We start from the raw sequence: 14,312 nt of genomic DNA, 5'->3' as shown, positions 1-14,312 counted from the left end.
CTTGCGCACATCAGCACTGCGCATGGGCCAGCTCCACACGGGTCAAGAAGGCCCGGGGTTTGAACCGCGGACCTCCCATGTAGTAGGTGGACGCCCTAACCACTGGGCCAAGTCCGCCTCCCTCCCCTTAAGTTTTTCTTTAAAAGAGAAAACCCCAGTCACTTAGGGGTGCCCAATGGAGCCCCCAAAAGCCTTGGGAGTGCCAGGCCAATCTCAAGTCCCTGTTCCACTGTGAAGCTTGGTGAGGGAGGCTCGTTCTCCGCCCAGCAATGGGGTTGCAGGGCCTGGGCCAGGGCCAGCCAGCAGGAAGTGGTCACGTGCCCTGCGGCCGCCCCAGGGGCCTGTTTGCGCAGGCGCACTGAGAGCACGCGCTGCCCTGAAGCCAAGGGGTGGAGCTTGGTGAGCGAGGCTCCTCCCTCCGAGGCAGGTGCAGAGGACCGAGGCGTTGCAGGCTCTGAGCCAAAGGCAGGCGGAGGAGCCCAGGTCATGGAGGCGGGCGAAGGCGCGGGTGGCGTGGAGGGCGGGGAGGAGGCCCAGGGCGGGCCTGGCCGCCCAGGGGGCTCAGGCAGCCCTTCCGCTGGTCCCGCCAGCCCGAGCGGTGCAGGAGGGGAGCGCGCCGCCGCCGAGGGTGCTCCTCAGGCCGAGGGGACCCTGCAGGTCTCCGGGAGTGATGGAGACTCAGGAGCAGGCCCAGAACATCTGCTGGAGTTGTATCCTTTCCAGGAGCCCATCTGGGCCAGGGCGCGCCTGGGGGGGGTGGGACGAGGAACGGGGTGGGGAGGTGGAGGGGCCCTCAGGGTGGGGGGGGCCGCCCTCCTGAACACGGAGCAGAGGGGGATGGGGAGGGCCGGAGGGTCGGCCTGGGGGGATGGGCTGGGGGTGGCCAAAGGAGTGGGAAGAGGGGACCTGGGGGTGGGGGGGGCCTGGAGGCGGGCTGGGTCCAGGAGGCCCGAGGAGTGTGCCTTAACCTCCCCTCCAGCACCCTCACCGTGCATTTCCTGTGCTTCCTGGAGGCGGAGTTTGCACACTGGTCCCTGCTGGCAGCACCCTTCGGAGGGCCAGACCAGAGGGAGCTGAGGGTGGATGGCAGTGACCTGATCGTGTAAGTCCTGAAAGGGCCGCCCTGGGGGAGGGGGGCTCGTGACCAGGCCGACACCTGCCCGAGGTGCACGCCAAGGAGGCAGCGAGCCACGCAGGTGTTGTAAGGGAATGTCAAAGGCAGGAGCGGGGGGCCCTTGCCTGGAGCTGCCGAGGGGGCCGAGGGAAGGAGGCCCAGCATCGACCTTTAACTTGCTTTTCCTTCTGGCTCTCTTAGCCATTTGACAGCTGACGACCCTGGCACCATCCAAAGCTCCATCATCTCCTTCCTCAACGACCTTGCCGAGGTGGTGCGGATCATTGAGAACATTGTGACCCCGATTTGTAATAATCTTCTGCCAGGAAACTGGGGCTGAGGCCCCGTCTTGTGTCCACTCCCAGAAAGTGTGTCCTTCCACAGGGCATTGGTTCCTGCAGTAGATTTCCCTTCCTGATTGAAGCCAGATTTTTGCCTGTACTAGCTCGTGGGTGCTCTTGTCCCAGTAATTTTGTTTGGCACTGAAAGGCTTGTTACTGCCGAAAATAAAAGTGAACTACTAGTCCCTGTGTGAGTTTCTTGTCAGCTCCCGCACCTCCTTACTTTCTTGTCTCTGCCCTCGGGATGGACGGGAGGTGTTAGGCTTCAATTACTTGAGTAGTACAGGTAGCTAAAGACAATTTAGGAAACGAAAGAAGAGGAAAGTATATAATGATGGTATTTCTATACCGGAAAAATATGAGAAGGTGTCAATCTCATAGTTAGATGCTTCTATATTCTGTAGTAGCTGTAGTAATGAATCATCCTTCTTGGAATTTCTTTCACTTCCTGAAAATTGGCCAAAGTATTTAAAAATGTTCTCTATGGCTACAATTTTAAGTTTCAGGGTTATGTGAACAAATAAAATTTGAATCCATTCAATGATAATTCCAGAAGTAACACACCTATCTTTAAGTCAATTATGGATGCAATTTGGTTATAACAGTAGGACAGTGACCAAAATAGAAAATGAGAGAGAATCAAATTTCAGAGATTTGTAGTCCTGGAGAAATTACCAATACATGACACGTTAGGGAAAAGAGACTGTAAGGGTGTCATTAAAAGCTGTAATATTCATGAAATCCCTCCTATTGAGGCAAGCAACATATAAATGTCATTTTCATAAACTAACCTAATATAGGGTGCTGTGTTGTGTGAAGAAGATTCTAGATAGCATAGACTGGGCCTATCTTATTTTAGCTGGTGATTATTTTACTATAATGAAAAGCCAAGCTATCAGTCTTAAAGGGCAGTCACTGTCAAAAACGAATCTTCCAATATTACTATTATAACAACATAAATAAAAACAAATTCAAAAGGATGAAATATAATTGGCATGATAGATTCCTTATAAATTACAGTAATGCTACATAAATCACATTTGTTGATATGATCACATCATCCAATACTTCTAATATTGATATTGCTTGTTTGAAAATTGCAGGACATACTGAGTTCCCCAAAACCAAAACTTTCAAAGCAAATAAATAGGTTTTCGGTATCTTCAAAAGCCATTCAAAGCTCTGCTATAAACCTAGAATAGAAAACTCTAGGAATTTTATGTAAAAGTAACACTCATATTTTAACTGAAATTAATGAAATATTAACATTTTTAAACAAATACAATCTCATGTTGACTCTTTCAGGGAAATGGATACTGGTGAACTACAAAATAAGCCCATGCTAAGAAATAAGGCAAGAAATAATAATAGTTTTGTTGGAAGCTTGTGAAGAGAACACAAATTCCTCCAATCCCTTTGCAAAGTGAATTTACTGATCCTTCCACCAAGAGGTAAAGTCAACTTTGCTCCCATAAACATAGCTGTTTCTAATACAACTTCCCACCAAATCTCACCGCAAAAGAAAATCATGTTGCTCAGTGAGAAGGTGGTTTATTGCAAGTGCACGAGCAAGGAACGGGGATCATCTTCCCCAAACCAGTTCAAAGTGCAAATGGGAGCTAGGGTTTAATATGGGTAGGTAAACAGTTATGATATTTGTGATTGGGGACTATTTTGATTGCTCTCCTGAGTGCACAATGAGAAAAGCATAGGGTGGTCTCAAGAAATTGGTCAGAAGCAATGATTTTCAAGCTATAACCCAAGAGTAGTAAGTGTTCCATGAATCACGGCCATGGAGAGGGCAGGCCTCTGTTTTCATTTAATTTTTATTGCTCTCTTTTTTGTAAGATTATATCTGAAGAAATTACTCCTTATCTAAAAATAATTTTTATAAAGCAGCTGGCCAGCCAATGACACTATTTTAATTTGGAATGACTAAGAGCAATAGACTGCAAGTTACATGTCTTTATCTGTTCTTCAGTATAGCACCATTAATAAAATTTCTAATACTTTATATCTCAGTAATATTAAGAAGAATGCTTCTCTAACACAGTAAACCTCATTTGTCTAATATGACAGAAAATCTTTTTTTTAAATTTAATTCATATTCTTTGAATACACTAACATTCATTCTCTCAATGAAGTAAATGTCACTGAGATGTGTCTACTCTTTTGAATGCACACCTATCATAATAAAATTTAAACAGTTTTTTCTCTGGACACTTTTTAACCATCAAGCACAATCGTAGGCAGCAAACAAAAAAAATTTTGACCTTTTGACCCTTGTCCTCCTTCGGAATTCAAATAAAGGGTTTCATACTCCTGCGGCAGAATTCATTATATGTCACACCTGAGAGACAAATAACCTGCTGTATGTTTATTGGATGTGCTATTTGAGTAGATATTAACTACAGTTGACGAAGTACATTAGAGGCTCATGAAATCAATTTACTGGGCTTAGCTAGAATGTATTAGATCAGAAAAGTTTAGATAGTATTGCCTGTTACAATATACTTTGTATTGTATTTCTTATGGTAGTTCACGTTTTAAGAAAGTGCGGATAGCACTGAGCTAATGCATGCTCTGCTGATAGCTACTCTCTGGTTTGCTCCCGGAGCCTTGGGCTTTTACAATAAATTCCATTCCTCAGCACTTTGGCAGCTTTCCCTTGAAACACAGTGCTAAAAGGGTAAGAGGAACCCATATAGAAATTGTGAGCCTACACGCTCATGTGGCTATATCAATTTGGGCCAAGAAGAAGCCCACTAGCTGGAGAACCATGTCTTTCAGCCCAAAACAAGAAATGTCACTGCTGCCTCATTAAAATCCTATCCACTGGAGAGTGGCATTTAGTAGAATGCGGGCCCATTTTCAATCCCATCTAAGAAAAATTCTTAAAAGACCTAGGTACCTATTTAAAAGCAAGCTCCAAAGCATGAATTTCAAGAAACATATTTTAGAGACAATCCACAGTGTTTTACCAAACATGAATAATGATCAATTTTTTTTTTAAGATTCATTTATTTATTTAATCCCCCCCCTCCCCCGGTTGTCTGTTCTCTGTGTCTATTTGCTGCGTCTTGTTTCTTTGTTTCTTTGTCCACTTCCTTTGTCGTTAGCAGCACAGGAAATGTGGACGGCGCCATTTCTGGGCAGGCTGCACTTTCTTTCGTGCTGGGCGGCTCTCCTTATGGGGCACACTCCTTGCGCGTGGGGCTCCCCTACGTGGGGGACACCCCTTGTGCAGGGCACTCCTTGCGCGCATCAGTACTGCACATGGGCCAGCTCCACACGGGTCAAGGAGGCCCGGGGTTTGAACCGCAGACCTCCACCATGTGGTAGATGGACGCCTTAACCTCTGGGCCAAGTCCGTTTCCCTGCTTGCACCTTTGACAGAAACGAAAGCGTGCGTGAATTTAGCTCGTGTTGCATTGCCATGAGGACCAGTGACTTGAGTGGCTGGACAGCACCCGTGTGACTCAAAGAGCTCAGCACTGCCCTGGTTGTCAAAAACTACCCCGGCCCTGACCTGCTCCATTACAAAAGGACCTGATCATTGCAATTATTCCTTTGCAATAACAGAAATAAGGTTGTTTATTTTGTGGTTTGCAAAGAACCTTCCAGGATAACTTTTAAATTTTTAAAAATGTTATCTACTCATGTACTTTTTTTCTTTATTTTTTAAATATGACATTCAAAAAATACAAGAGGTCCCCATATACTCCCCACTCCCTTCACCCCGCTCCTCCCACATCAACAACCTCTGAAGTTCTGAACCTGAGAAAGACCCAAAAGCGGCAATCCAGAGAGGTGGAGGAACAGATTTATTACACGCGGGTGCAGAGGAGAGTCAAGCTGCACATTCTGAGCCCTGTTTCTCAGTTTTCATAGGTTTATATGGGATTTCAGGAGGAATCAGCATAACTTTTGCTCATTGGCTGACGTGTTGATAGGCCAAATTTTGCAAACCGGGGGGTTACAGGGGCAGAATGCATCTGCAGGGTTTCAGGCTGATTTACAGGAGCGCGGGAGTGGGGGAGTCACTCGTTTCGTATCTTTCTACTGGGCCATGTTTTCACAGGCTGATTTACAGAAACAGGGGGCAGGGGTTATTCACTTGATATTCTCCTGCAAGGCCATGCCCTCACAGGCTGATCCACAGAAGTGGGGGCAGGTGTGACTTGTTAGATATTTTAGCCAGGTTATGCTTTTTATTTCTCAGCAGCTTAAGGTCAAGAATGGTTTTCAAATACTAGTGCAGCCTCATTTCACTTTTACTAAACTGAACAGTTTACAAACCTGGTTTTTCACCAGAACAGAATGTAGTTTGGAGAAACAAACAAGCAAACCTAACTTTGACTCTGATGTTCGGCTCATTATGAAATTTCTCAACAAATGAATATCTCGACTCTTTTTCTAAGAAGTAATAAAGTGTTCAAATGTTTGTAGTGAACTAAAGAGGTGACCAAATATCAAAATAATTACAATGGATAAAATTAGATATAAAAAGGAATCTCTAAAATTGTAGCAGAAAAATGGATACAAATTTCTCCAACTTGGGGGTAGGAAAAGTTATTCAAATTATAAACACAAGTGAAATCATAAAAGCAAAGTGATAGATTTGAAGCTATAAAATTTACAACCATAAACAGGAGGCCAACCACAAATTGGGGAAATAGTTTACAATATAGAAGACAAAAGGTTAATATAGTCGACATATATTAGGAGTGTATAGGAATCAGTAAATAAAAGATGACCATAATACTAGAAGGAACAAATCACATAAATAGTCATCTCACCAAAGGGAAAGACAATTGGCCAATAAAGAAAAAAATTGGCTGGATCTCAAAAGGAATTTAAAAACTAAAGCACAAAGGTAGAGTTTTCTCCTACCAAATTGGTAACATATTTTTAAAAAATAATACTCTCTACTCTTGAAAGGGTGACGGGAAATAGTTTCATATACATCTGTTTTCAATAGGAACCACCACGTTGAGGGGCAGTTTTGTACAGGGATTTAAATATCCAAATTCCCATTGAACTTCATGATTATGCTGGGAATTTACATGAAGCCTCTGAGTGTTGGCCCCTTTCCCGTCTCTCCGTGTGCTCCCCCATGATCCTGCCTTGTGTCATGGTTTCCTGACTTTCACACACCCACCTGCAGCCTAAACCACTCCCTAAGCTCCTGGCTCTTATATTCAGCCTCAGCCTCTCCACGTGGGCGCCTAATAGGTGTCTCAAGTTAACACATCTGTGGTAGAGACTTAATTGTCCCCAGTACTGGCTCTCCCTTTTCTTAACAATAGTATTTCTGCATGTTAGGAGTACATGACTGCACATTTTCTGCAGCTTGATGTGTTCATGGGGTAATGTTCTGGCCAGTTGGACTGTGGCAGTGAAGGCTACTGCTGCTAAGAAGTGCTCCTAACAAAGGCGTCTGCACTTGTCTTTATTATCCCCACCCTTCTATTTTTTCCTTTTTTCCCTTCAGGGGTGGGGGGTTCATTTGCTGTTCTTTTTTCATGTGAGATGTCCTTGTTTCTCCTTAAGATGGATGGATCATTGATCTGCAGCCTCCCTTCTTTTCTGATATATACATTTAAGGTCTAAATCGCCCTCTATGTGCAGCTTTCGCTGCTATTAGCTACCACAAGTTTCAAGGTATAATATTTTCATAATCATTCAGGCCAAATTATATTCTAATTTCCACTGTGATTTCTTCTTTGCCTACGGGTTGTTCTGAAGTACATCCTTAATTGTAAGATATATTGAAGTTTTCTGGTTACCCCTTTTCTTTTTTGCTTCATTGCACTCTGGTCAGAGAACATGTTCTGTAGGATTTCATTACTTTGCAATTTGCTTTAGGTCTTAGCACACAGCTCATTTTTGTAAATGTCCACGTGCATTTAAAAGACTATATTGTACAGCTGTTGGGTACAGACTATGTTTGGGTAAGCATATTTATTGCGTAGGTCAACTCTTCTGTATCCCTACTCATGTTTTTGTATGCTGGCTTTCTCAGTGACTAAGAGAGGTATGCTAACATCTCCATTAGGAATTTATCTAATTGTCCTTTAAGTTCTGTCATTTCTTGCTTTTGAAGGGGAATAGAATAGTAAAGAAAACTAAGGCAAATTTGGTTCTTTGAAAGGAGTAAATTTTTTCAAGGTAAGTCCTGTCAGAGGGGCGCTCCTCTGCCCCAGCTCTGCCCCTTCTGTGCCCTCCTCCCCTCTGCTCTGGCCCAGGAACTTGTCCCCAGGCCTGCTGACTTCTCACGCCCCACCCTCCCTGTACAACTGAACTTTTTTCAGAACTATCTGAAAAACAGAAAGGTTACAGCGTGCAATGCGATCAAAACAAAAGGTTGAGTTAAATATGCATGTGCTTAATATGCGTGTGCTTACATCATAGCATAACAAAATTCTTAATTTATCTAAAATAGAAAGTATGTAATTGTCCATTAATTTCATGAATTCTAAAATAACTACCAATATTACATGCCTGATAGACAGTTTAGGCAATTAAACATTATTCCAAATAACATGTAAAGCCACAAGAAATCTTAAAATTCATCTCTTTGGAAAAGTCTTTTATTAGATTTGATGGTCTCTCCAGGTCCGTATTTGAAAAACTCTGTTATCTGCCATGGTCAGGAGAATGAGCAACCTCCCTTATTTAGTTTTTTTTTTTTTTTTTTTCTTACCACCCTTCCATTTGCGGCTGTTTTTGTGTGTGCTTTCTGCTCTCTGTCCATTCACTGTATGTTCTTCTGTGTCTGTATTTCTTTATTTCCCCTCCCCACCCCCGTGCACCTTGCTTGCTCTCTGCTTTCTTTGTCCATTCGCTGTGGGCTCTTCTGTGTTCTCTCTTATCTCCCTTCCTTTTGTTGTGTCACCTTGCTGAGTCGGCTCTCTGTGGGACGGGTGGCGCTCCATGGCACCTGCGGGCCAGCGGCTCTCCGCAGCATGCGGGCCAGCCTGCTGTCACATGGAGGCCTCGGGACGCAAACCCAGGGCCTCCCATATGGTAGACGGGAGCCCAACTGATTGAGTCACAGCCACTTCCCCTCCTTACTGAGTTTTTGAACATCAAAAGAGGAAACCAACATGGGAAATATGAAATAAGGACAGTGAAATGCTACATGAAGTACTGATGGCAAATGACAGAAAAGAGAGCGAGAAGGACATGGTTTTACATAGGTGCTGATGAAAGAACACAACAAATAGAGCAGCGCTTGCCACAGCTAACCTGCAGGTTTTTCCATAACTTGTGTTACAAGGTACAAACAGGTGTTAGTAAATTGCTGTTTTTTCCTTCACAAACACTACAGGATAAAAGGTAGAAAGATGGAAGATGCTACTTTCTAACAGCTTGTTTCCATAAATCACTTCACAAATATACCCCAGCAAGGAATGAAACAGCAGACAATTCCTAATTGCCTCTGAAATATAGTGAGGGGGATATTTGCACACTGTTTCAAGAAATAAGAAAATGACGAAGAGAGAAAATGAATTTAAATTAAACATTTTACCAGAAAGAAAAAAAACAAAAAACTGCTAGAATAACTTCCTTACTTAATCATGACTAGAGCTTCTGTTAGGCATGAAGCAGTGAATGCAGCACACGTTAAAGAATGTGTTGCTTAATTAAGTGTTTAGCCGTCTCCCTCATTTCCCAGTCGTTCAAATTTCAAATTTAGTACCTTTTCGGTAACCCAGTTAAGGACTAGAACGATGCAACTCAGGTTCAGAGTGGTGTCAGAGTCTAAGAAGGGATTCAGTAGCACAGTGTACATCGTAATAGTTCAAAGCCTTCATTTGCTATCTTAAAATCCACTAAAAGAATCTCAATGCATAATTCTTTCTCCGCCCCTATCCACTTTTATAGCACCAGGCCAATACACCCAGTACCTTCACGATTTCCTCTCCCTCTCCTCACTCTTTTCCTTTTTTCCTGAGTTATGTCGATTGACCTAAGCACCGTTTAGCAAAAAAGACTCCTCTTTTGAGTCTGTATCTAAGGGGCAGACAAGGGAAGTTACAAGATTCTCTTTGGCCCTGATGGAGGGGGTTTGAAAACTGTGGCCCAACTCTGTTCTAATTTTTGTTCTATGCCATTTTTTGTAACAATTTCAAAAGCACAGAAGTGCCTAAATTCAAATTGTATTCTGTCCTCATGTTTAATCCCAAAATCTGACGTAAATTTTATTAACAGACTGATGGGTATTTGTCATCATTTTTTTTATTACAGAAAAATACGCAAACATATTTACATAAGTGGATTATAAGTATGTTCCTTCTATGTAAATAAACATAGATGGTTGTTCTTGCCAGAGAGGGAAAGAGAAAAAGAGGATGGACAGACAAGCAAGAATAACTCAGTCCTATGGCAAACGAACTTACATATCAGGGGGGTCTAATACTTCATTACAATTGTTCACATTGCTGTAATGTAATCATTCTCCATCTCCTTAAAACTTACAAAATTAAAAATCATGTCTGACTGCCTGTGTGCATTTGAGAGGCCAGGAAAGTGGAAAAATCCAGGAAATGACAGCGATCCCTGTCTGGGCAGATGGCATGGTAGAGGAGAGAACTTTCCTGTAATGCAGGGAGCGGGGGAAATAAAGGAAGAATTCAGTGACGACAGGCAATTGGAGGCCACCTTGGTATAGGGTCATAATTCCCTGCACATCCACAGAAATCTCGTGACTATCACTGGATGCTCCATAGGCCATAGAACGAGAGTTGGAGCCACATTTCTTAGTTTATTACAAGCAGGACGATCACAGGCAATACGTGTGTCTACCTGTAATAAAAATTGTAGCACTCAACATCTTAATAAAATTAACAAAACCAAATCTATGTTGATTATAATTTTCCCTTCTTTTCTTTATCCCTGGGAATTTCCGGACCTTGATCTCTCTCAGGAAGTTTGTGATAAAGGTTATTTTTTATCACTGATATAAGGATTAAAATCAAGTTCTGATATATAGGAGATTTCTACAACTTTAAAATGTGATTGCAATTGCTATAGGGAAAAAATTAACAAGGACGGATTGTATGTTGCATCATTCAATCATTTTATTAATGCAAACCAAATGGAAATTTGAGAGGACGTGTGGGGGCGGTGAGTGAAAAGGCAAAATCATGACCATGATAAATCATAAGCCTTTACATTGATGGTGAGGCTTGTTTTGATAAAATACGCGTAGGTAAATAGTTATGATATTTGTGACTGGGGACTATTTTGATATCTCTCCTGAGTGCACAATGAGAAATGCATAGCGTGATCTCGAGATATTGGTTAGAACCAATGATTTTCAAGCTATAATCCCAGAGTATTAAGAGTTCCATAGATCAATGCCAAGAAGAGGGCAGGCCACTATTTTCATTTCATTTTTACTACTCTCTTTTTTGTAAGATGGTATTTGAAGAGATTACTCAATACCTAAAAATAATTTTTATAAAGCAGCCGGCAGCCAATAATAATATTTTAATTCAGAATGTCTAAGACCAATTGACTTCAAATTACATGTCTTTATCTGTTCTTCAGTATAGCACGATTAATAAAATGTCTAATACTTTATATCTCAGTAATATAAGAAGAATGATTCTCTAACACAATAAACCTCAATTTGTCTAATATGACAAAACTTTTTTGTAAAAATTTAATTTTTATTCTTTGAATACATTATCATTCATTCTTTCAATAACGTAGTCACTGAGGTGTGTACTCTTCTGAATGCGCACATATCATAATAAAATTTAAACAATTTTTTCTCTTGACACTTTTTACCTATCAGGCACAATCATAGGCAGCAGACAAAAAAAATAGACCTTTTGAACCTTGTCATCTTTTGGAATTCAAATAAAGTACTTCACACTCCTGTGGCAGTATCCATTATATCTGTTACACGAGAGAAAAATAAGCTGCCATAAATTTATTGGATGCGCTATTTGAGTAGCTATTAGCTACAGTTGATCAAGACACATTAAAGGCTCATGAAATTAATTTACTGGGCTTAGTTAGAATATATTAGGTCAGAAAAATTTAGATTGTATCTCATGTTATAATGTGCTGTGTATTTCTTATGGTGGTTCACGTTTTAAAAAAGTGTGGATAGCGCTGAGCTAATGCATGCGCTGCTGAGAGGTACTCTCTGGTTTGCTTCTGGAACCTAGGGCTTTAACAATAAATTCCATTCCTCAGCACTTTGGCAGCTTTCCTTTGAATCATAATACTAAAAGGCTAAGAGGACACCATATAGAAATTGTGAGCCTACACTCTCATGTGGATATATGAATTTGGGCCAGAGAAGAAGCCCACTAGCTGGAGAACCATGCCTTTCAGCCCAATACAACAAATGTCACTGTTGCCTCATTAAAATCCTATCCCCTGGAGAGTGGAATTCAGTACAGTGTGGGCCCGTTTCACCTACATCTAGGAAAAATTCTTAAAAGACCTAGGTACCTATTTAAAAGTACCCTCCAAAGCATGAATTTCAAGAAACATATTTGAGAGAAAATTCACAATGTTTCACCAAACGTGAATAATGACCGATTTCTGAGGCGATCCCCTTCACCTCCTTCCCGATAAGCCTGCTGTTTCCCTTTATCAACGCTGGTTGAGCGCATGGGTGTGGCACGCCTGGATTTGCATCCTTGACATGCAACTTTAATTTTGCTGTGATATTCAGGCAAGTTATATAAGTTCTTTGAGTCCCATTGTTTATTCTCATCTGTAAAATGAGTAGAATAATGTCTTCTTTGTATGGTTGCTGTGAGAATTGGTTGAGAATGCATGCCAAGCCCTTTGCACAGCAGTTCACACCCTGAAAGTGCGTATTAACTGGGACCAGGAGGGGTTCAAGGTGAATTAATGGATATTCATAACTGAATTATTTGAGCTACTCGGGACACATAACTCCTAACACGAAATTGTATTGCTACATCTGATTATCATAAGGTACTTCAAGATGTGCAGTATTGCCTGCTGTCTCCATGTCTCTCTTTGCTTGATATGTCCCTGTTCCCTGTTCTCTGCAGTGAGTAGTCCCACCAGATCAGATATTACAGACCAGCAGCTCGAGCTGATGTGCTCTAGGTTTGATAATTCACTTCATTCCCAGGAACAGGAGTGTAAGGGTAGGACTATGTGTACTTGTGTGTGTGTTTCGGTGGAAGGGGAAATGGAAAACTACACAATGGCTTAAGTGTCTTTAAATAAAGCCAACGACATTTGAGGTGATCAGGGACTATTATTCTTTGTAAGTCTCCAGGGAATGTCTGAGAACCAAGGCCATTTAAAGGACAACAGCACAATCTCCAAGAAAAAATAGATTGAGTATAACTAATTTTAGAGTCTTCCCAATGTTTTAAATCCAAGGAATATCGCACCTTCATGACCAACTTCACCTTCATGTTTTTTTGTCTTTATTTTTGTAATATTACATTTAAAAAAATGAGTTCCCCATATACCCCCCACCCCCCTCACCCCACTCCTCCTCCCACAGCAACAATCTCCTCCATCATCACGAGACATTCATGGCATTTGGTGAATACATCTCTGAGCACTGCTGCACCTCATGGTCAACGGTCCACATCATAGCCCACACTCTACCACGTTCCACCCAGTGGGCCATGGGAGGACATACAATGTCCGGTAACTGTATCAAACTGTCTCCCCATTAATGAGGATTTTCTCACATGATAATAATTTTTAAAAATTTTAAACTAGAAACAATGTGCTCAAACTGTCTCCATATGTTATAGGTCTAACCCAGTACTCTGCAAAATAAACTAGCCAAGCCCTGACCCCAAAAGTTCTTCTCCAGTGTTAAAGTGTGAACACAGGATCTTATGCATATGTACACATACACACACATACAAAGAGAAACATGGGCTTCCGTATTATTTTGGAGAGCATTATGTATTGCGAAAATATGGTGTTAGAAGATTTAGATTTGAGATCTAGATTAGGTTGCATGATTTGAGGCTGCTGACAAGTTATATGCAAATAAAGACAATATCCCCTCATGTACAGCAGTGTGGGCTAAGCAAGGTAATATGTGTAAAATATGTGCTTTACACATTACAGCATTTCACGTTAAGGATTGTTAAACCATAATCAGTAATTCCATGAGTGATTCCTGTGGTTGCATCAATGGACACCTGGGTTGGTTCAGGGGCATCTGAAAGTATAAAAATATTTGCCTGTGTTTGTATTTGCATATTTTCCTCAAGTTGAGGTGGATCTCACCAAAAATCTCTGATGTTACAAATATTAAAAGCACACTGTTGCACAACTGAGGGATTACTTGTAGACGTTTGGTAAGTGCAACAGAGGAAGCTGTAGTTCATCACAACTACAAAAATTAAAGTCCTAATCTTTCTAGTGTTGTCAGAAAGAATGCCAAGATTTACAATACATTAATTAGAATGGCCAGTGTGTTTATGGAGAGACAATCGTAAAAGTCACTTTTACAAAGAAGAGGGGTTCAGAGGAAGCAGCACTGATTCGAGGACAGCTGTTCATGCTTCATTCTGAAGAACTTTGTTCATTCTGCTTCCAGGAGAATATACTATTGGTTTTCTTTCTACCTTACTACCCTCTCCTCTTTAGTCTGCTGGTTCTTTCACTTCTGCCCAAATCCTTCAATATTGGAGTGCCCTAGGATTCAGTCAGTAGATCTCGTGTTCTCTGACTACAACCACTTTATTGGTATTCTGGTCTAAATTATATGTATCTCCTCCCTTTATGTCTCTAGCTTTCAACATGAGCTCCAGACTGTAGCAGGTGTCATGCCAAATTTCAGACAGATACCCATCAACCAGCTTTTCTTCAGAAAGTGT

The 14,312-nt window shown here is 41.7% G+C and overlaps 1 protein-coding gene across 1 annotated transcript; it reads left to right on the top strand.

The window, feature by feature from the left end:
• The first annotated feature begins 486 nt into the window (after positions 1–486).
• Positions 487–1,454, top strand: LOC101413894 (cancer/testis antigen 1-like). The gene is made up of 3 exons (XM_058291158.1): positions 487–710; positions 980–1,102; positions 1,316–1,454. The coding sequence occupies exons 1-3, from the start codon at positions 487–489 to the stop codon at positions 1,452–1,454; spliced, it is 486 nt and encodes a 161-aa protein (XP_058147141.1).
• Positions 1,455–14,312: the final 12,858 nt, after the last annotated feature.

This window comes from Dasypus novemcinctus, chromosome X (assembly GCF_030445035.2).
Source record: "Dasypus novemcinctus isolate mDasNov1 chromosome X, mDasNov1.1.hap2, whole genome shotgun sequence".
NCBI lineage: Eukaryota > Metazoa > Chordata > Mammalia > Cingulata > Dasypodidae > Dasypus > Dasypus novemcinctus.
This window is presented reverse-complemented; position numbering and strand designations above follow the sequence as displayed.